Source organism: Anomaloglossus baeobatrachus, chromosome 6, assembly GCF_048569485.1.
Source record: "Anomaloglossus baeobatrachus isolate aAnoBae1 chromosome 6, aAnoBae1.hap1, whole genome shotgun sequence".
NCBI classification, from domain to species: domain Eukaryota; kingdom Metazoa; phylum Chordata; class Amphibia; order Anura; family Aromobatidae; genus Anomaloglossus; species Anomaloglossus baeobatrachus.
The window spans coordinates 76,729,370-76,751,130 of record NC_134358.1 but is presented as its reverse complement, the minus strand read 5'-3'; the positions used below and the strand labels follow the sequence as shown (position 1 = coordinate 76,751,130).

The following is a 21,761-nucleotide window of genomic DNA, read 5'->3' as shown; positions in this document are numbered from 1 at the left end:
TCAATCTCAGATAACAGCATTTATAGAGCAGTGACGTGATTGCGGGGCCCTGATGGGGTGCCATGACTGTTGGGGGGGGGGTCTGTTGATGAACCCCGTGTTTGTCATGACTAGAGATGAGCGAACACGAGGTTCATTGTTCATACCGAATACAGACCTTACAAGAAAAGAACAGAGTTCGCATTCAGGTGCTTTACGTATGCAAAAAACTCGTGTGAGCATTGCTGTGCTGGGGTACGCTTGGGGCTCAGCCTAGTGCAAGCCTCTTGAAGTATTTGATTTGCTCACACTGGGGGTAACAACGTATTGTGCACCAAAAAAAAGAAAGCAAAAAAAAAAATGGAAAACACCCAACTCACCCGTTCCCGGAAGTGATCTGTTTATGGCTGGCTGCATGTGGGTGGAGATCTGAACTGACAAATTAATGACTTCCATTGGGGTTAAGGTGAAGTCTGGGAACCAAACCGAAATTTTCCATAAGTCTGGCTGCACCCGCCAAACCGAACTTCCACAGATCCACTCATCTCTAGTCATGACAATTCTCTTGTGAAAGTCAGCATGATTTTGGCAATACTGTACATAGCAGTGCTGATGCACTGCTATGTATAGAACAAGCGATCGGATGATTTGCAGGTTCAAGTCACCTAAGGGTATAGGGACTGTCAAATATAGTGAAATACAAATACTTGAAATAAAAAAAATATAAAAATTCACATCACTTTATTTTCCCCCATTAAAAATTAAGAAGGAAAAAAAATACACAAATTTGGTATCGCTGCGGTCATAAAAACCCAATGTATCAAAATATAAAATAAATTAATCCAATTGGTAAACAGTGTAAAGACAAAAAAAAAATCAAAATGCCAGAATTGCATTTTTTCGCCCACCGAAACATACAAAAAAAAATGTAATAACCAGCGATCAAAACATCGCATATACCGCAAAATCATAGCAATAAAAAAAATTGGCTAGGGGCGCAAAAAATAAGTTTTCAAGTTCCATTTGGTCAGATCATTTTTACAATAAAATGAATGCCATAAATAAATAAAAAAAAAACAAAAAAAACAAAAACGATTGTGGAATTGCTCTTTTTTTTGCACTTGGAATTTTTTTCCTGCTTTCCAGCACATCACATGATAAAATGGATGTTGCCATTCAAAAGTACAACTTGTCTCACAATAGACAAGCTATGAAAATAAAAAAGTTATGGCTCTTTGAATAAGGGGATTAGGCTGCTTTCACACATCCGGTTTTTGCAGTGCGGCTCAATCCGGCTCAAAAACCAATGCAACGGATACGGTGAAAAAAACGGATCCGTTGCGTAAGTTTTTCCAAGCGGCCCGTCCGTTTTTGCATGGACGCGGCTTGATACTGAGCATGTGCAGTGCAAAAAACCGCATCCGGTGGCCGGATGCGGTTTTTGCCGCAGGACGCTGCATCCAGCGTCCATAGGCTTGCATTGTAAATCGCGCCGCATTGCGCCGGATCCGGCTTGATGCGGTTTTTTTGTTGCACAAAAAAACGTGCCAGGCAACGTTCCATCCAGCCGCCGCATAGGCTAAATATGCCGCATCCAGAAAAAAAACGGACGCAACGCAAGGCCATGCAGCACAATACGGCGCTAATGCAAGTCTATGGGGAAAAAACGCAACCGGCGGAAAAAAAAACCTGTTGCGTTTTTTCTGCAAAGCGCCGTATTGTGCCGCTCAGCAAAAACCGGATGTGTGAAAGCAGCCTTAATAAACAAAAGCGCAAAAAGGGAAAATTGGTCCAGAAAGGTGTTAAAGAGGTTGTCTATTTTCAGGAAAAAATGAAGCATAGGTGGGTAATGCTTTAAAATAACAAAATAAGCATCACCAATCCACTGAAGCTGCTGTTGCCTCGACCCTTACCATCCACTGAAACTACTGTCGCCCCGAACCTTACCACCCACTGAAACTGCTGTCGCCCTGGACATTACCGTCCACTGAAACCACTGTTGTCCTGAACCTTATTACCCACTGAAACCGCTGTTGTCCCGAACCTTACCACCCACTGAAACTGTTGTCGAACTGGACCTTACCACCCACTGAAACCGCTGTTGTCCCGGACATTACCACCCACTGAAACCGCTGTTGTCCCGAACCTTACCACCCACTGAAACCGCTGTTGTCCCGAACCTTACCACCCACTGAAACTGTTGTCACACTGGACCTTACCACCCACTGAAACTGTTGTCGCACTGGACCTTACCACCCACTGAAACTGCTGTCGCCCTGGACCTTACCACCCACTGAAACTGCGGTCACCCTGGACCTTACCACCCACTGAAACCGCTGTCGCCTCAGACCTCTCTACCCATTGATACCGCTGTCGCCTCGGACCTCACCACCCACTGATACCACCGTCGTCTCAAACCTCACCACCCACTGATACCGCTGTCGCCTCGGACCTCACCACCCACTGAAACTGCCGTCGTCTCAAACCTGACCACCCACGGATACTGCTGTTTCCTCGGACCTCACCACCCACTGAAACCACTGTCGACCCAGACCTTACCACCCACTGCTCCTCCCCGCCTTACATCCTGTTTTCAAAATGTGAATGTTACACCCACTTACTGGGCTGATGGATCTTGTGCCAACTATCATGGCATGTCCATCCGGTTGTCACCAAGCTTTTCTAGATGGAAAAAAACAGAATTTGCTTCTGCATAGCTGGCTTGATTTGCCGTTTAAGACATAGCGGTGCTTGCTTGCTCATTCAAGGCTCGGCTGAAAGGGAATTGTGTCAGGTTTTCATGGGGTTATTAATATGAGTTTGATTGTTTGAGAACCTGTCATAATTCTCTATCGGCCTTGAGTGAGCAAGCACCATGGACGCTAATAAGTAAATAAATATGGCCACTGGGGACGTAGGCGGCCAATTATCAGTTCTATCGCATGTCAATATGAACCTATATGCTTAACATACCGCCAGAATTATCATGGCAAGCGGTCAGCTAGATAAACGAGCGAGATACGCCAGCCCCGCAGCCACAGAACATCTGCTCTTCACAGATACAAAGACGTAGAGCACGCGAGCCAACATGTTCCATATGTATTTATAGAGGAGAATGTACGCACGTCTCCGAAGTCCTGCTGAAAAGCTGATAATCACAACTGGAAAATGTGGAGAATGTGAGATAGAGGAAAATCATTTATTCCATTTTCCCGACTACTGAATTACGGCAAAAATATTGTGTCACCATCAGCAACCAAATGATTACATTAACCCCTAAAGGACCAAACTTATTTTAATAATTGATTCCCATGAGCCGTGATACTTTTGTTTTTTTCATCGACGAGTTGTTTCATCGTTTTTGTTTTTTGTTGGTTTTTTTGTACTCTGTTAATGGCACCATTTTGGGAATATAATTTATTGCCTAGCTCTCTGGGGTGAAGAAATTAAAATAAATAATCCTCAATTCTGATGTTTTTTTACATTTAATTTGTACGTTCTTTTCACGCTGCACAAATAATGCATCAACTTCAACTTCGAATCCCAGAGTGTCTATCGGCCATATCCTCCTTCTTCTCCTCTCGCTTCCTAAAGTTCAATGTGGCCAAAACTGAACTAATCATATTTCCTCCGTCTCACCTACACTCTCCACCTGATCTATCTATTACAATAAATAACATCACGCTCTCCCCAGTATCCAAAGTTCGGAGCCTTGGAGTGACCCCTGACTCTGCCTTATCCTTCACACCACACATCCAATCCCTCACCACCTCCTGCCGACTTTAACTCAAAAACATTTCTAGAATCCGTCCCTTCCTCAATTCGCAAGCTACAAAAATGCTAGTGCATGCCCTCATAATCTCCCACCTGGATTACTGCAACATCCTCCTCTATGGCCTCCCTGCTAACACGCTCGCCCCTCTCCAGTCCATCCTTAATTCTGCTGCCAGACTGATCCACCTCTCTCCTCAATACCACCCCGCTTCTCCCCTCTGCATGTCCCTCCACTGGCTTCCAATCTTCCACCGTATCCAATTCAAACTACTAACACTGACTGACCTACAAAGCCATCCATAATCTGTCTCCTCCGTATATCTCTGAACTAATCTCCCGCTACACTCCAAAACGTAATCTCCGGTCCTCCCAAGATCTTTCTCCTCCTCTCTTTCGCTCCTCATGCAACCGCCTCCAAGACTTCCCTCTAGCAGCCCCTGTCTGCTGGAATTCGCTGCCTCAACACGTCAGACTATCTGCTACACTTGCAAGCTTCATACGGAACTTGAAAACTCATCTGTTCAGGAATGCCTATAATCTTCAATGACCCCACTGCTTCACCACACCACAGCTACAGCCTCAACACCGTGCGGAGCCGCCGCTGCCTTACCACTGTGCGGAGCCGCCACTCAACCAACACCCCACCTATTGTCTCCTCCCCAAAATCCTATAGAATGTAAGCCCGCAAGGGCAGGGTCCTCTTCCCTCTGTACTAGTCTGTCTATTGTACCTTAGATATGTATTCTGTATGTAACCCCCTTCTCATGTACAGCACCATGGAATCAATGGTGCTCTATAAATAAATAATAATAATAATAATATTCCGTTTTATTACTTTTGTACAATAAATACTCTTAAAGAAAAAATAAAAATTGTGTTGCCATATTCTGAAAACCGTAACATTTTACACCGCTACAAGAGGGTTAGCTGTCATTGGTGACGTTCTGGGGTGCACATGGCTTTTCGATCACTTTTCATTACACATATTGGGGCAGTGAAATGAAAGGGGGAAAAAGGCAGCAATTGTACATCATTTTTATTGCTTTTAAACCCTGTTTAGTATAACTGATATATTAAATTTATTCTGAAGCTAGGTATGACCATGATGATACCACATCTATGAAGTTGTTTGTATTTTTACACTTTACTGCTTTTGGAACAAAACTAGCCGATGCTAGCGATGTCACAGCGTGTAAACCCCGCTTAAGAGTACTATGCCTTTAAACAATATAGAGCAGCCCATATGATGATGTCATGTCTTTGGAAACCTCTGATAGGTTTATTGGCAACATCTGAGTTAATTAGAGACACATTTGTGGATGTATTTCAATGCACACCTGAAACACACTGCTGCTTTGTGTAGCATCATGGGAAAGTGAAAAGAAATCAGCCAAGATTTCAGGAAGAGAATTGTGGACTTGCACCAGTCTGGTTCATCCTTGGGAGCTATTTCCAGATACCTGAAGGTGCCTCATTCATCTGTACAAACAATTATATGCAAGTACAAATAAGATGAGAATGTCCAGCCATCATACAGCTCAGGAAGGAGATGGGTTCTGTGTACCAGAGATGAATGTGCTTTGGTCAGACATGTGCATATCAACCCAAGAACAAAAGCAAAAGACGTTGTGAAGATGCTGTTGGAAGCTGGTAAGATTGGGTCATTATCCACAGTGAAACGAGGACTGTAGCAACATGGCTTGAAAGGCCACTCTGCCAGAAAGAAGCCATTACTCCAAAATAAACATTAAAAAAGCCAGATTAATGTTTGCAAATGCACACAGGAACTAAGACCTTAAGTTTTGGAGACATACTGTGGTCTGACAAAACTAAAATTCAACTGTTTGGCCATAATGACCATCGTTACATTAGCAGGAAAAAGGGAAAAGCTTTGAAGCCTAAGAATACAATCCCAAATGTGAAACACGGGGGTAGCAGCATCATGGTGTGCGGTTGTTTTGCTGCAGGAGGGACTGGTGCACTTTACAAAATAGATGGCATCATGAGGAAAGATGATTATGTGGCAATACTGAAGCAACATCTCAAGACATCAGCTAGGAACTTAAAGCTTGGGTGGAAATGGGTCATCCAAAAGGATAATGACCTGAGGCATATTGCCAAACTGGTTACAAAGTGGCTTAAGGATAACAAAGTCAATGTTTTGGAGTGGCCATCACAATGTCCTGATCTCAATCCTATTGAAAATTTATGGGCAAATCTGAAAAGACCGGTGCGAGCAAAGCGACCTACAAACATGGCTCAGTTACACCAGTTCTGTCAGGAGGAATGGGCCCAAATTCCTAACAACTATTGTGAGAAGCTTATGGAAGGAGATCCAAAACGTTTCACCCAAGTCATATAGTGTAAGGGCAATGGACCAAATACTAATGAAATGTATGGAAACTTTTGACTTTGCAGAAAGTAATAAAAATGCCTTAAAACATTCTCTCTCCCTCATTATTCTGGCATTTGGCAAATATAAATAATTTTGGTTCCTAATTCACCTAAAACGGGAAAGGTTTATTCTGATCTCATGTCAGATAGTGAGAAAACATGGAAGTCTGTCTTTATAGATCGTGGAGGGAAACTTCTGGTTTCAACTGTATATAATTTACAAAAGCTTATTCTATTTTATATATATATATATATATATATATATATATACACATACATATACATACATACATACATGCATATTTTTTATATATATATATATATATATATATATACATACACACACACACACACACACACACACACACATATATACATACATACATACATACACACACATACATACATATATACAGTCATATGAAAAAGTTTGGGCACCCCTATTAATGTTAACCTTTTTTCTTTATAATAATTTGGGTTTTTGCAACAGCTATTTCAGTTTCATATATCTAATAACTGATGGACTCAGTAATATTTCTGGATTGAAATGAGGTTTATTGTACTAACAGAAAATGTTAGTACAAACTTAACTGAACTGGAATTGTTTTGTAAACAGGAATAGTCAAATATACCTTCATCCAGGAACTCAATAAAAGCTACAGGAAGCGACTAGAGGCTGTTATTTTTGCAAAAGGAGGATCTACAAAATATTAATGTCACTTTTATGTTGAGGTGCCCATACTTTTCAAAGTTCAAAGCTCAATGAGGTTACAAAACCAATTTAGTGCTTCAGTAAGTCAGTAAAAAGTAGTTAGGAGTGTTCAAATCAAGAAATTGATAAGGGTGCCCATACTTTTGCACCGGTCAAAATTTGTTTAAATGCAGATTGCACATTTTCTGTTAGTACAATAAACCTCATTTCAATCCAGAAATATTACTCAGTCCATCAGTTATTAGATATATGAAACAGAAATAGCTGTTGCAAAAACCCAAATTGTTATAAAGAAAAAAGGTAAACATTAAACTTTTTCATATGACTGTATATATATATATATATATATATATATATATATATATATATATATATATATATATATATATATATATATTATATTTATACAGTTAGGTCCAGAAATATTTGGACAGTGACACAATTTTGGCGAGTTGGGCTCTGCATGCCACCACATTGGATTGAATGAAACCTCTACAACAGAATTCAAGTGCAGATTGTAACGTTTAATTTGAAGGTTTGAACAAAAATATCTGATAGAAATTGTAGGAATTGTCACATTTCTTTACAAACACTCCACATTTTAGGAGGTCAAAAGTAATTGGACAAATAAACCAAACCCAAACAAAATATTTTTATTTTCAATATTTTGTTGCGAATCCTTTGGAGGCAATCACTGCCTTAAGTCTGGAACCCATTGACATCACCAAATGCTGGGTTTCCTCCTTCTTAATGCTTTGCCAGGCCTTTACAGCCGCAGCCTTCAGGTCTTGCTTGTTTGTGGGTCTTTCCGTCTTAAGTCTGGATTTGAGCAAGTGAAATGCATGCTCAATTGGGTTAAGATCTGGTGATTGACTTGGCCATTGCAGAATGTTCCACTTTTTTGCACTCATGAACTCCTGGGTAGCTTTGGCTGTATGCTTGGGGTCATTGTCCATCTGTACTATGAAGCGCCGTCCGATCAACTTTGCGGCATTTGGCTGAATCAGGGCTGAAAGTATATCCCGGTACACTTCAGAATTCATCCGGCTACTCTTGTCTGCTGCTATGTCATCAATAAACACAAGTGACCCAGTGCCATGGAAAGCCATGCATGCCCATGCCATCACGTTGCCTCCACCATGTTTTACAGAGGATGTGGTGTGCCTTGCATCATGTGCCATTCCCTTTCTTCTCCAAACTTTTTTCTTCCCATCATTCTGGTACAGGTTGATCTTTGTCTCATCTGTCCATAGAATACTTTTCCAGAACTGAGCTGGCTTCATGAGGTGTTTTTCAGCAAATTTAACTCTGGCCTGTCTATTTTTGGAATTGATGAATGGTTTGCATCTAGATGTGAACCCTTTGTATTTACTTTCATGGAGTCTTCTCTTTACTGTTGACTTAGAGACAGATACACCTACTTCACTGAGAGTGTTCTGGACTTCAGTTGATGTTGTGAACGGGTTCTTCTTCACCAAAGAAAGTATGCGGCGATCATCCACCACTGTTGTCATCCGTGGACGCCCAGGCCTTTTTGAGTTCCCAAGCTCACCAGTCAATTCCTTTTTTCTCAGAATGTACCCGACTGTTGATTTTGCTACTCCAAGCATGTCTGCTATCTCTCTGATGGATTTTTTCTTTTTTTTCAGCCTCAGGATGTTCTGCTTCACCTCAATTGAGAGTTCCTTAGACCGCATGTTGTCTGGTCACAGCAACAGCTTCCAAATGCAAAACCACACACCTGTAATCAACCCCAGACCTTTTAACTACTTCATTGATTACAGGTTAACAAGGGAGACGCCTTCAGAGTTAATTGCAGCCCTTAGAGTCCCTTGTCCAATTACTTTTGGTCCCTTTAAAAAGAGGAGGCTATGCATTACAGAGCTATGATTCCTAAACCCTTTCTCCGATTTGGATGTGAAAACTCTCATATTGCAGCTGGGAGTGTGCACTTTCAGCCCATATTATATATAATTGTATTTCTGAACATGTTTTTGTAAACAGCTAAAATAACAAAACTTGTGTCAATGTCCAAATATTTCTGGACCTAACTGTATATATATATATACACAGTGCCTACAAGTAGTCTTCAACCCCCTGCAGATTTAGCAGGTTTGATAAGATGCAAATAAGTTAAAGCCTGCAAACTTCAAACAAGAGCAGGATTTATTAACAGATGCATAAATCTTACAAACCAACAAGTTATGTTGCTCAGTTAAATTTTAATAAATTTTCAACATAAAAGTGTGGGTCAATTATTATTCAACCCCTAGGTTTAATATTTTGTGGAATAACCCTTGTTTGCAATTACAGCTAATAATCGTCTTTTATAAGACCTGATCAGGCCGGCACAGGTCTCTGGACTTATCTTGGCCCACTCCTCCATGCAGATCTTCTCCAAGTTATCTAGGTTCTTTGGGTGTCTCATGTGGACTTTAATCTTGAGCTCCTTCCACAAGTTTTCAATTGGGTTAAGGTCAGGAGACTGACTAGGCCACTGCAACACCTTGATTTTTTCCCTCTTGAACCAGGCCTTGGTTTTCTTGGCTGTGTGCTTTGGGTCGTTGTCTTGTTGGAAGATGAAATGACGACCCATCTTAAGATCCTTGATGGAGGAGCGGAGGTTCTTGGCCAAAATCTCCAGGTAGGCCGTGCTATCCATCTTCCCATGGATGCGGACCAGATGGCCAGGCCCCTTGGCTGAGAAACAGCCCCACAGCATGATGCTGCCACCACCATGCTTGACTGTAGGGATGGTATTCTTGGGGTCGTATGCAGTGCCATCCAGTCTCCAAACGTCACGTGTATGGTTGGCACCAAAGATCTCGATCTTGGTCTCATCAGACCAGAGAACCTTGAACCAGTCTGTCTCAGAGTCCTCCAAGTGATCATGAGCAAACTGTAGACGAGCCTTGACATGACGCTTTGAAAGTAAAGGTACCTTACGGGCTCGTCTGGAACGGAGACCATTGCGGTGGAGTACGTTACTTATGGTATTGACTGAAACCAATGTCCCCACTGCCATGAGATCTTCCCGGAGCTCCTTCCTTGTTGTCCTTGGGTTAGCCTTGACTCTTTGGACAAGCCTGGCCTCGGCACGGGTGGAAACTTTCAAAGGCTGTCCAGGCCGTGGAAGGCTAACAGTAGTTCCATAAGCCTTCCACTTCCGGATGATGCTCCCAACAGTGGAGGCAGGTAGGCCCAACTCCTTGGAAAGGGTTTTGTACCCCTTGCCAGCCTTGTGACCCTCCACGATCTTGTGTCTGATGGCCTTGGCATGCTCCTTTGTCTTTCCCATGTTGACCAAGTATGAGTGCTGTTCACAAGTTTGGGGAGGGTCTTACCGTATTTTTCGGACTATAAGACGCACCGGACCATAAGACGCACCCTGGTTTTAGAGAAGGAAAATAGGAAAATAAAATTTTAAGCAAAAAATGTGGTCATGACACACTTATGGGGCGAGGATCTGCTGCTGACACACTATTATGGGGGTAATGTCCCCAAATTCTCTAGTAAGGTACCCCATCCTGGTAATGATTCTCATGAATTGTATATAATCCCCATCCTTATATTTATTTATATATATATATATATATATATATATATATATATATATATATGTGTGTATGTATGTATGTGTGTGTGTGTCCCTCATCCTGCTATATGTGCCTCATCCTGCTATAGGTCTCTCATCCTGCTATAGGTCACCCATCATCCTGCTATAGGTCCCCCATCATCCTGCTATATGTCCCCCATCATCCTGCTATATGTGCCCCATTATCCTGCTCATATTTGCCCCATTATCCTGGTCATATGTGCCCCATTATCCTGCTCCTATGTGCCCCATTATCCTGCTCATATGTGCCCCATTATCCTGCTCATATGTGCCCCATTATCCTGCTCATATTTTCCCCATCATCCTGCTCACATGTGCCCCATCATCCTGCTCACATGTGCCCCATCATCCTGCTCACATGTGCCCCATCATCCTGCTCACATGTGCCCATCATCCTGCTCACATGTTCCCCATCATCCTGCTCACATGTGCCCCATTATCCTGCTCATATTTGCCCCATCATCCTGCTCACATGTGCCCCATCATCCTGCTCACATGTGCCCCATCATCCTGCTCACATGTGCCCCATCATCCTGCTCACATGTGCCCCATCATCCTGCTCACATGTGCCCCATCATCCTGCTCATATTTGCCCAATCATCCTGCTCACATGTGCCCCCATCATCCTGCTCACATGTGCCCCATCATCCTGCTCATATTTGCCCCATCATCCTGCTCATATTTGCCCCATCATCCTGCTCATATGTGCCCCATCATCCTGCGGAACACACATAAAAAAAATAAAATAAACATTTATATTCACCTTTCCTCGCTCCACGCAGCGTCGCTCCTCCTCCGTCTGTGCCGGCAGCGCTGTGTGGAGCCGGCCACGCTCCCTGCTGCACCGCGATCTCCTTCTGTCTGTGCCGGCGATGCTGTGTGGACACGTGCGCACAGCGATGACGTCATCGCTGTGAGCCCCGTTAGTCTCTACACAGCGCGGCCGGCAATCAGGAGGACATCGCGGTGCTGCGGGGAACGGTGAGTAATGTGCACTGATTCACTGCACCCCGCGCTGATGATGATGCGCGGGGAGCAGTGAATACAGCCGCACATGATCACTCCTGGCTGTAGTTGCCAGGGGTGATCACGGCTGGCTGTTTACTTCGCGCGCGTCCCCGCTCATCACCCCGCCCACCTGTCAGCGCTGAGAGATGGGCGGGAGGATGGGCGTGCATATGTAATGAGCGGGCCCATGTGGTCACGGCAGGCGCTGCTGCTGCCTGTTCGTGCCCCGATGACCCGCTCCACCGCAGCACCCTCATTCCTTGCAGCCATGCCCTACATTCAGACCATTAGACGCACCCCCCACTTTCCCCCAACATTTGGGGGGAAAAAAGTGCGTCTTATGGTCCGAAAAATACGGTAATTAGTTAGAAAAGGCTGGAAAAAGAGATAATTAATCCAAACATGTGAAGCTCATTGTTCTTTGTGCCTGAAATACTTGTTAATACTTTAGGGGAACCAAACAGAATTCTGGTGGTTTGAGGGGTTGAATAATAAATGACCCTCTGAATAAACTTTTCACAATTTAAAAAAAAAAAAAAAAAAAAATAAAAAAAGAAATAACATTGTTTTTTGCTGCATTTCACACTTCCAGGCTGATCTACAGTCCAAATGTCACAATGCCAAGTTAATTCCGAATGTGTAAACCTGCTAAATCTGCAGGGGGTTGAATACTACTTGTAGGCACTGTATATATAGACACACACACACACACATACACTGAATGAGGGGGTATTGATAAATAGTTGGCCTAGCCTAGAAAAAAAAGATTAAAAAAGAAAAAACACGATTTTGAAGTACTACTATTTATTTAATAATATCACATTTTAACTTCAGAATTGCCATTGCGTTGGTTTCCTCCGGATTCCTCCTACTGTCCAAAAAAAACCCCTAGTAATAGGGAATTTAGATTGTCCCGATGGGGACAGTAATGATGATGATGTGAGTAAACCTCTGCAGAATATGATGGCGCTATATAAAACAAAAAATAGGTGCCCGTGTTTCCATAGCAAACAGAGTTCTTTTTGTCTGCTAGAAATCCTCGGCTATTTACCACTACCCCGTCGTATACGAGGCTACAGTTGTTTACGCTGTAAAAAAAATTAAAAGCACTCTTTAGTTTGATGCTTTGGGATTCTCTGCTGTGGACCCCATAAAATGTACCTGCAGGGTCAGTTATCTGCTTTGCTGTGCTTGTGGTACGGCATTCACAGGGCTCTAAATCACCAGGTGTTTGCTCCCCCATCTGAGAGAAGCATAATGTAGGAGCAGAGACCCTGATTCCAGCGATGTGTCACTTACTGAGCTGCTTAGTGTAGTTTTGATAAAATCACTAACCTATCAGCAAGAGATTTTCACTAGAGAAACAGTGAATGTTCTCCCAAACAGTCTGACCCCTTCTCTATCTGTGCATTGGCAGATTTCGGCCTATGCACAGTGTACTCAAGAAAGTTGCCAATCAGTGGTGGGCCGGGGTTATACACGGCTCAGCATTCAAAGAACTGCTAGATCTGAAGCAGAGAAAACTGTTTATAATCAAAACTGAAGCACCCAGTGAAGTAAGTGACATATCGCTGGAATCAGGGTCTCTGGCTCTTCATCATGCTGCTCTCAGATGAGGTAACAAAAATCTGGAGAAAAGTTCCCTTTAATAAAGAGAATTTTGTTTACTTACCGTAAATTCTTTTTCTTATAGTTCCGTATTGGGAGACCCAGAAATTGGGTGTATAGCTTCTGCCTCCGGAGGACACACAAAGTACTACACTAAAAAGTGTAGCTCCTCCCTCTGAGCCTATACACCCCCTGGAGAACCAAATCTAGCCAGTTTAGTGCAAAAGCTGAAGGAGAATAGCCACCCACTAGTAAAAACAGAGCAAGAACCGGAACAACCGGAGACTCTGTCCATGACAACAGCCGGTGAAAACACGCGGAACAAGAAACTGCCAACAGGCAACAGGGAGGGAGCTGGGTCTCCCAATACGGAACTATAAGAAAAAGAATTTACGGTAAGTAAACAAAATTCTCTTTTTCTTTATCGTTCCTATGGGAGACCCAGACCATGGGACGTCTCAAAGCAGTCCATGGGTGGGAATAAACAGAAAAAACTGAGAAGTAGGCAGAACCTAACTTCACAAGTGGGCGACAGCCACCTGAAGGATGCGTCTGCCCAAGCTCGCATCTGCCGAAGCATGAGCATGCACTTGGTAGTGCTTTGAAAAGGTGTGCATGCTAGTCCAAGTGGCAGCCTGACAGACTTGCTGAGCCGTAACCTGGTGCCTGAAAGCCCAAGAGGCACCGACAGCTCTGGTCGAGTGTGCCTTGATCCCCGGCGGGGGAGACACCTGAGAACACTGGTAGGCATTTGAAATGGTCGACCTAATCCAACGGGCTAAGGTCGGCTTAGAAGCAGAGAGGCCCTTACGATGACCTGTGGTTAGCACAAAAAGAGAGGTGCACAGCCTAAGAGCAGCGGTGCGAGACACATAGATCCGGAGCGCCCGCACCAGATCCAGAGTATGCAACGCTTTTTCAAAGCGATGAACAGGAGCCGGACAAAAGGAAGGCAGGGTAATCTCCTGGTTAAGGTGGAAAGGAGAAACCACCTTAGGGAGAAAGTCCGGGGTCGGACGGAGAACCACCTTGTCTTGATGAAAAACCAAAAAAGGTGACTCCGAAGAGAGCGCAGCCAAATCAGAGACTCTCCTGATGGAAGTTATGGCCACTAGAAAGACCACTTTCTGTGAAAGACGAAACAAAGGAACCTCCCGAAGAGGCTCAAAGGGGGGTTTCTGCAAGGCCATGAGGACCAAATTGAGGTCCCAGGGATCCAAGGGGCGCCGGTAAGGCAGAATGATGTGAGACGCGCCCTGCATGAAGGTGCGGACCTGAGCCAGCCGGGCGATACGCCGCTGGAACAGCACTGACCGAGCCGAGACTTGTCCCTTGAGAGAATTGAGGGACAGTCCTAGCTGCAGACCGGACTGTAAAAAGGACAGAAGGGTCGGCAAGGAAAAAGGCCAAGGAGCATGGCCGGAAGAGCGACACCAGGACAGGAAAATCTTCCAAGTCCTGTGATAGATCTTGGCCGAGGAAGACTTCCGAGCCCGAGTCATAGTGGAAATGACTTCAGGAGGAATACCAGAAGCCGTCAAGATCCAGGACTCAAGAGCCACGCCGTCAATCTGAGAGCCGCAGAATTCTGGCGGAAAAACGGACTTTGTGAGAGAAGGTCTGGACGGTCCGGAAGATGCCACTGCACCTCTACGGATAGATGGAGCAGCTCTGGGTACCAAGCTCGCCTGGGCCAGTCCGGAGCAATGAGGATGACCCGACGGCCCTCTTATCTGATCTTGCGCAGGACTCTGGGCAAGAGAGCTAGAGGGGGAAACACGTAGGACAGACGAAACTGGGACCAGTCTTGAACCAGAGCGTCCGCTGCGAAGGCCTGAGGATCGTGGGAGCGAGCCACATAAACCGGAACCTTGTTGTTGTGACGGGATGCCATTAGGTCCACGTCCGGAGTGCCCCACTTGCGACAGATTGACTGAAACACTGACGGATGCAGGGACCACTCGCCACTGTCCACGGTTTGACGGCTGAGATAACCTGCCTCCCAGTTTTCCACGCCTGGGATGTGGACTGCGGATATGGTGGACTTGGAGTCCTCCGTCCATTGAAGGATACGTTGTACCTCCAACATTGTCAGGCGGCTGCGTGTCCCGCCTTGGTGATTGATGTAGGCAACCGCTGTCGCGTTGTCTGACTGGACTCGGATGTGCTTGCCCGCCAATAGATGGTGAAAAGCTAGGAGAGCCAGGAGCACGGCTCTGGTCTCCAGCACATTGATCGAGAGGGCTGACTCGGACGGAGTCCAAGTGCCCTGTGCTCGGTGGTGGAGACATACCGCTCCCCAGCTGGATAGACTGGCATCCGTGGTGAGGACCACCCAGGACGGAGCCAGGAAGGAGCGTCCCTGAGACAGAGAGAGGGGCCGAAGCCACCACTGAAGAGAGCTCCTGGTCTGTGTCGACAGAGCCACTAACCTGTGCAAGGAGGAAGGCCGCTTGTCCCAACAGCGGAGAATGTCCAGCTGCAGAGGACGCAGATGGAACTGGGCAAAGGGAATAGCCTCCATTGACGCCACCATCTGACCCAGCACCTGCATCAGGTGCCTGATGGAATAACGGCGGGCCTCAGCAGAGAGCGCACCGCCAGTTGGAGGGACTGCTGTTTGATCAAGGGCAACTTCACAAGCGCCGGCAGAGTCTCGAACTGCATCCCTAGGTACGTGAGCCTCTGGGTCGGAGTCAGAGTGGATTTGGGCAGATTGACCAGCCACCCGAATTGGGCTAGAGTGGCGAGAGTGAGCGAGACACTCCTCTGACAGTCTGCGCTGGATGAAGCCTTGACTAGAAGGTCGTCCAGGTAAGGGATCACTGCCAACCCCTGGAGGTGCAGAACCGCAATCACTGCTGCCATGACTTTGGTGAATACCCGAGGGGCCGTGGCTAACCCGAAGGGGAGAGCCACGAATTGGAAATGTTCCTCTCCGATTGCAAAACGTAGCCAACGCTGGTGAGAAACTGCAATTGGCACATGCAGATAGGCATCTCTGATGTCGATGGATGCCAGGAAATCTCCTTGGGTCATTGAGGCAATGACTGATCGCAGAGATTCCATGCGAAAATGCCGCACCTGAACATGCTTGTTGAGAGGCTTGAGATCCAGGGTGGGCCGGAAGGAACCGTCCTTTTTGGGGACTAGGAAGAGATTTGAGTAGAAACCTCTGAACCGTTCCCGGGCAGGAACCGGTACAATTACTCCGTTGGCCTGCAAGGATGCCACGGCCTGAGAGAAGGCGGCGGCCTTGGAACAGGGGGGAGTTGACAGAAAAAATCTGTTTGGCGGGCTGGAAGAGAATTCTATCCTGTAGTCGTGGGAGATGACATCCCGCACCCAATGATCGGAGACGTGTTGAAACCACGCGTCGCCAAAGTGGGAGAGCCTGCCACCGACTAAGGACGTTGCTGGCGCGGACAGATAGTCAAGAGGAGGCTGCCTTAGTGGCAGCAGCTCCTGCGGTCTTCTGTGGACGCGCCTTTGTGCGCCAGTTGGATTTTTGGTCCTTGGCTGAGTTAGAGGACGAGGCCGAGGGCTTAGAGGACGACCAGTTGGAGGAACGAAAGGAACGAAACCTCGACTGGTTCCTACCCTGGACAGGTTTCCTGGTTTTGGATTGTGGCATGGAAGTACTCTTCCCGCCAGTAGCTTCCTTAATAATTTCATCCAGTTGTTCACCGAATAGCCTGGACCCAGCAAAAGGGAGCCCAGCAAGGTACTTCTTTGAAGAAGCATCTGCCTTCCACTCTCGAAGCCACAAGATCCTGCGGATAGCGAGGGAATTAGCCGAAGCCACCGCAGTGCGGTGAGAAGCCTCCAGCATGGCAGACATGGCATAGGATGAAAAAGCGGAAGCTTGGGAAGTTAAGGCAACCATTTCGGGCATAGATTCCCTGGCAAGGGAATGCATTTCCTCCAAAGAAGCAGAGATGGCTTTGAGAGCCCACAAGGCTGCAAAAGATGGGGAGAACGAGGCCCCTGCCGCCTCATATACAGATTTGGCCAGAAGGTCAACCTGGCGGTCAGTGGAATCCTTAAGAGAGGTGCCATCAGCCACTGATACCACGGTCCGGGCTGAGAGTCTAGACACCGGGGGGTCTACCTTTGGTGAATGAGCCCACTCCTTGACCACCTCAGGTGGAAAGGGAAAACAGTCATCAGAGCCACGCTTTGGGAAGCGTTTGTCAGGACAGGCCCTAGGCTTGGTCACAGCGGCCTGAAAACTGGAGTGGTTAAAGAACACACTGTTTACTCTCTTAGGCAAGGTAAACTGGTGCTTTTCTGCCAGAGAGGGTTGCTCCTCTGATACTGGCGAATTGAGGTCCAGTACAGAATTAATGGACGCAATCAAGTCACTAACATCTGAGTCACTTTCGGACAGATCAATGGGGCACATGGAGGTAGTCTCCGAGCCCCCAGTAAAGGTATCTTCCTCATCCTGCGAGTCAGCCTCTGAAACCGAGCCGCGGGACGAAGGAGAGGGAGCCCTGCGTTTCTTTTTAGAAGGACGGGGCCTGGGACCAGATGATGAATCCTCTGTGAGCTCCGGTCCTGAGAGAGACCTAGCAGCAGAGGCACCCTGCGACGGGGGCTGATGCATGCTCAGCAGAGTCCTGGACAGATGTCCCATGGAGTCAGCAAAAGACTGGGAGATAGACCTGGTTAAGGATTCTACCCAAGCCGGGGGTTCAGCCACAGGAGCCGGAGCAGCCTGAGAGACCTGGGTGCGATTTCAGGCTGAGGCATCGTCAGGTTAGAGCAGGCATCACAATGTGGATAGGTGCTCGGTTCCGGCAGTAGGAGCCTACATGCAGTGCATACTGAAAACAGCTTTGGAGCCTTGCTCCTCGTGTGAGACATGCTGCTGGAGTGGGGGCTCTGCCAGAATGACCCCCAGAGAGTATATACAGAAGGTCCACAACCAGAGGTTGTGGCTTACCAGACCGCTGGAGTGGTGTTGTGTGCCCTCCAGATCCCACAGCCCGGACCCCCAAGCACCTCAGCCCGGAGCGAGGAGAGGGGGCGGGACCAACTCTGAGAGCGGAACTGGAGGGCCAAATAGACTTACAGGGGAGGAGACATGTACTCAGTGAGGAGTGTCTCTCCCCTGTGCAAAACCAGCCGCTGGGCGGAGCCGCACTGTCCCTCTGCATGAATGACATGCGAGGGCAGTGAAACCGAAAGTAGGCCTCCGGCGAAGCCGTGGCCTAAATTTGAGCGGTGCGGCCGGCGCGCAGGCACCATCGGCGCGGTTCTCAGGCGACAGCCAGAGAACCGGCCGGAAATGTCAGAAAACTCACTCAGCACACTCTCCCACCATAATAAAGTACAGGGACCCCCAGAATATAAACGTCTCAGGTACTTAGCTTGCTGAGACGCAGGGTTCCAAGTCCCTGGGGATGAGTGCTCCGTCCAGCAGGATCCTGAAGGGCTGCGGATGGAGACCGGTCTCCTGCAAAGCATGGAGAACCGTGCTGGCTCCCACTTCAAGCCAGAGCCCGAGGGATGGTGAAGGAGCGCGGCATGTAAGGCTCCAGCCTTGGAATCAACCTTAACAGCACCGCCGACACAGTGGGGTGAGAAGGGACATGCCGGGAGTCCAGACATGGACCCGCTTTTCTTCAAACTCTTTCCAAAAATGAAAAATCAGATGAGAATGCATGTGTGGATGTATGCCTCCTGAACACAAAGCAATGAACTGGCTAGATTTGGTTCTCCAGGGAATGTATAGGCTCAGAGGGAGGAGCTACACTTTTTAGTGTAGTACTTTGTGTGTCCTCCGGAGGCAGAAGCTATACACCCAATGTCTGGGTCTCCCATAGGAACGATAAAGAAAATTATGTTTTATCCCCCCAAAAACAATCCTAAGGGCCAGCCACTAGGGGTCTCACCTTTGTTTAACTTGGTCTCTGCTGCCTGTTGTCAAGTAAAATCCTTCTCTAGGAGATGGATAGCTGGAAATGAAGGCGGATTTTTGGCGCTCTGTTCCTGCAGTCATAAATAACATGGAATTTCAGTTTTGGGCACAATACATTCTGGGAAGTTCCTGCACCTGTAGTGCTGGCAGAATGATGAAGAGTAAAAAACTACAAAAAAGGTATAGAACGTTACATAGCAGGAGAGAATCAGGACAATTCCATGGCAGATTTGACTGGTAGGTGCCCCAAAAAGTGAAGATGATGGCAGGAAGAACATGTTTTTCTACAAGTTTTTTTTTTTCTGTAAAAGGATAAACATACTTTTATATTGCATACAGGTTTGCGATATGAAGCCCAATAAGAGCTATATGCAATTAGTTCCTAAGTGTATGTTGTCATATGACCACCTAGTTAGAAAAAAAAAAAAAAAAAAGCACTGGTTGGCTAATAAGAGTCCTAATATTTTATATATATATATATATATATATATATATATATATATATATATATATATATATATATATATATATATATATATATATTTTAGTAGCAATATTAATAATAACAATAATAATAGAACTATAATTATTAATAATAATTAATTATATTTCTATTATTATTATTGCTACTATTATATATATATATATAATAGTAGCAATAATAATAATAGAAATATAATTATTAATAATTATTTTTCTATTATTATTATTATTGCTGCTCATATATATATATATATATATATATATATATATATATATATATATATAATAGTAGCAATAATAATAATAATAGAAATATAATTATTATTAATAATAATTAATTATATTTCTATTATTATTATTGCTACTATTATATATATATATATATAATAGTAGCAATAATAATAATAATAGAAATATAATTAATTATTATTAATAATTATATTTCTATTATTATTATTGCTACTATTATATATATATGAGTAGCAATAATAATAATAGAAATATAATAATTATTATTATTAATAATAATAATAATAATAATAATTATAATTAAAAAAAAAACAAAAAAACAGAGTATTGAAAAAGCAAAATAAATATGGGATTTTATTATAAATCGAAGCAGAGGTATCCAGTTTTCCTACCAGGATCAGCTACTGTCTTAATAAAATAAAAACCAAGAAAAATAAACTTACATGTTCCAAGTGTACGTGGGCCTGACTAGCAATATCAAATATAACGTCTTTGACATTTCTCTCTTGACTGCCTCTGATGAAATCTTCTTGTGAAGCTCCGTGCTGTAGGGAGAAAAATATTATATATAAGTAAAAACAAACATCTATGTCGAGTCAGGGCTATAGCATCACACAGTGCCTAACATGTCTCTGACTCTAAGGTGCAAGCGCCTCAGGCCTGTGCCCGGCACCGCGACGTGATCCTCTCATTTCATCACGTATTTTTCCAACTGTTATTAAAAGCATATACAGACAGATTTCTGGAGCAATGGGCCTTACAACCAGAAGAGACAGAAATATAGACAAGAGAAAAGAAGAAGAGAGAAAAAACAAAAACATACTTCACCTTAACCCCTTAAGGACGAAGCCAGTTTTGTACTTAATGCCCAGGCCATTTTTTGTAATTTTGACCAGTGTCACTTTATAAGGTTATAACTCTGGAACGCTTCAATGGATCCCGGTGATTCTGAGATTGTTTTTTCGTGACATATTGGGCTTCATGTTAGAGGTAAATTTAGGATGATATTTTTTTATTTTATTTGTGAAAAAATCTGAAATTTGACAAAAAAATTAAAAATTTTGCAATTTTCAAACTTTAAATTTTTATGCCCATAAACCAGAGAGTTATGTCACACAAAATAGTTAATAAATAACATTTCCCACATGTCTACTTTAGATCAGCGCAATTTTTGAAACAAAATTTTTTGGGGTTAGGAAGTTAGAAGGGTTCAAAGTTCATCAGCAATTTCCCATTTTTTCAACAAAATTTACAAAACCATTTTTTTAGGGACTACATCATATTTGAAGTGACTTTGAGAGGCCTAGGTGACAGAAAAAACCCAAAAGTGACACCATTCTAAAACCTGCACCCCTCAATGTACTCAAAACCACATTCAAGATGTTTATTAACCCTTCAGGTGCTTCACAGGAACTAAAGTAATATGGAATGAAAAAAAAGTAACATTTTACCTAAAAATGTTACTTTAGCACTAATTTTCTTACTTTTTCAAGAGATAACACCAAAAATTGGACCTCACACTTTGTTACCCACTTTCTTATGAGCGCGCCGATACCCCACATGTGGTCAGAAACCTTTGTTTGGATAAATGGGAGGGCTCGGAACGAAAGGAGCAATATTTGAATTTTGGAAAGCAAAGTTGGATGAAACAGATTGCGGGCACCATGTTGCATTTACAGATCCCCTAAGGTACCTAAACAGCAGGAACCCCCCTCAAGTGACCCCATTTTGGACACTAGACCCCTTAAGGCTTCTATCGAGGGGTATACTGAGCATTTTGGACCCACAGGTACTTCACAAATTTTGATAACGTTACGTTGTCATATTGAAAATTGTCATTTTTTTCTCAAAAATGTTGCTTTAGCATCAATTCTCTCACTTTTTCAAGAGGTAATTCCAAAAATTTGACCCAAATGTTTGTTACCCACTTTTATATGAGCGCGGTGATACCTCACATGTGGTCTGAAACCTTTGTATGGACAAATGGGAGGGCTTGGAACGAAAGGAGCAAT

The 21,761-nt window shown here is 44.5% G+C and overlaps 1 protein-coding gene across 2 annotated transcripts in view; it reads right to left on the bottom strand.

Annotated features, from left to right (window-relative positions):
- The window catches only part of NDUFAF6 (NADH:ubiquinone oxidoreductase complex assembly factor 6), a 123,120-nt gene that overhangs the window by 20,494 nt on the left and 80,865 nt on the right, over positions 1-21,761 (bottom strand). For both annotated transcript variants that reach the window (XM_075353056.1, XM_075353057.1), the window contains one exon: positions 20,193-20,294. In XM_075353056.1, the coding sequence (XP_075209171.1) occupies positions 20,193-20,294 (102 nt within the window). The remainder of the gene's footprint in view (positions 1-20,192; positions 20,295-21,761) is intronic.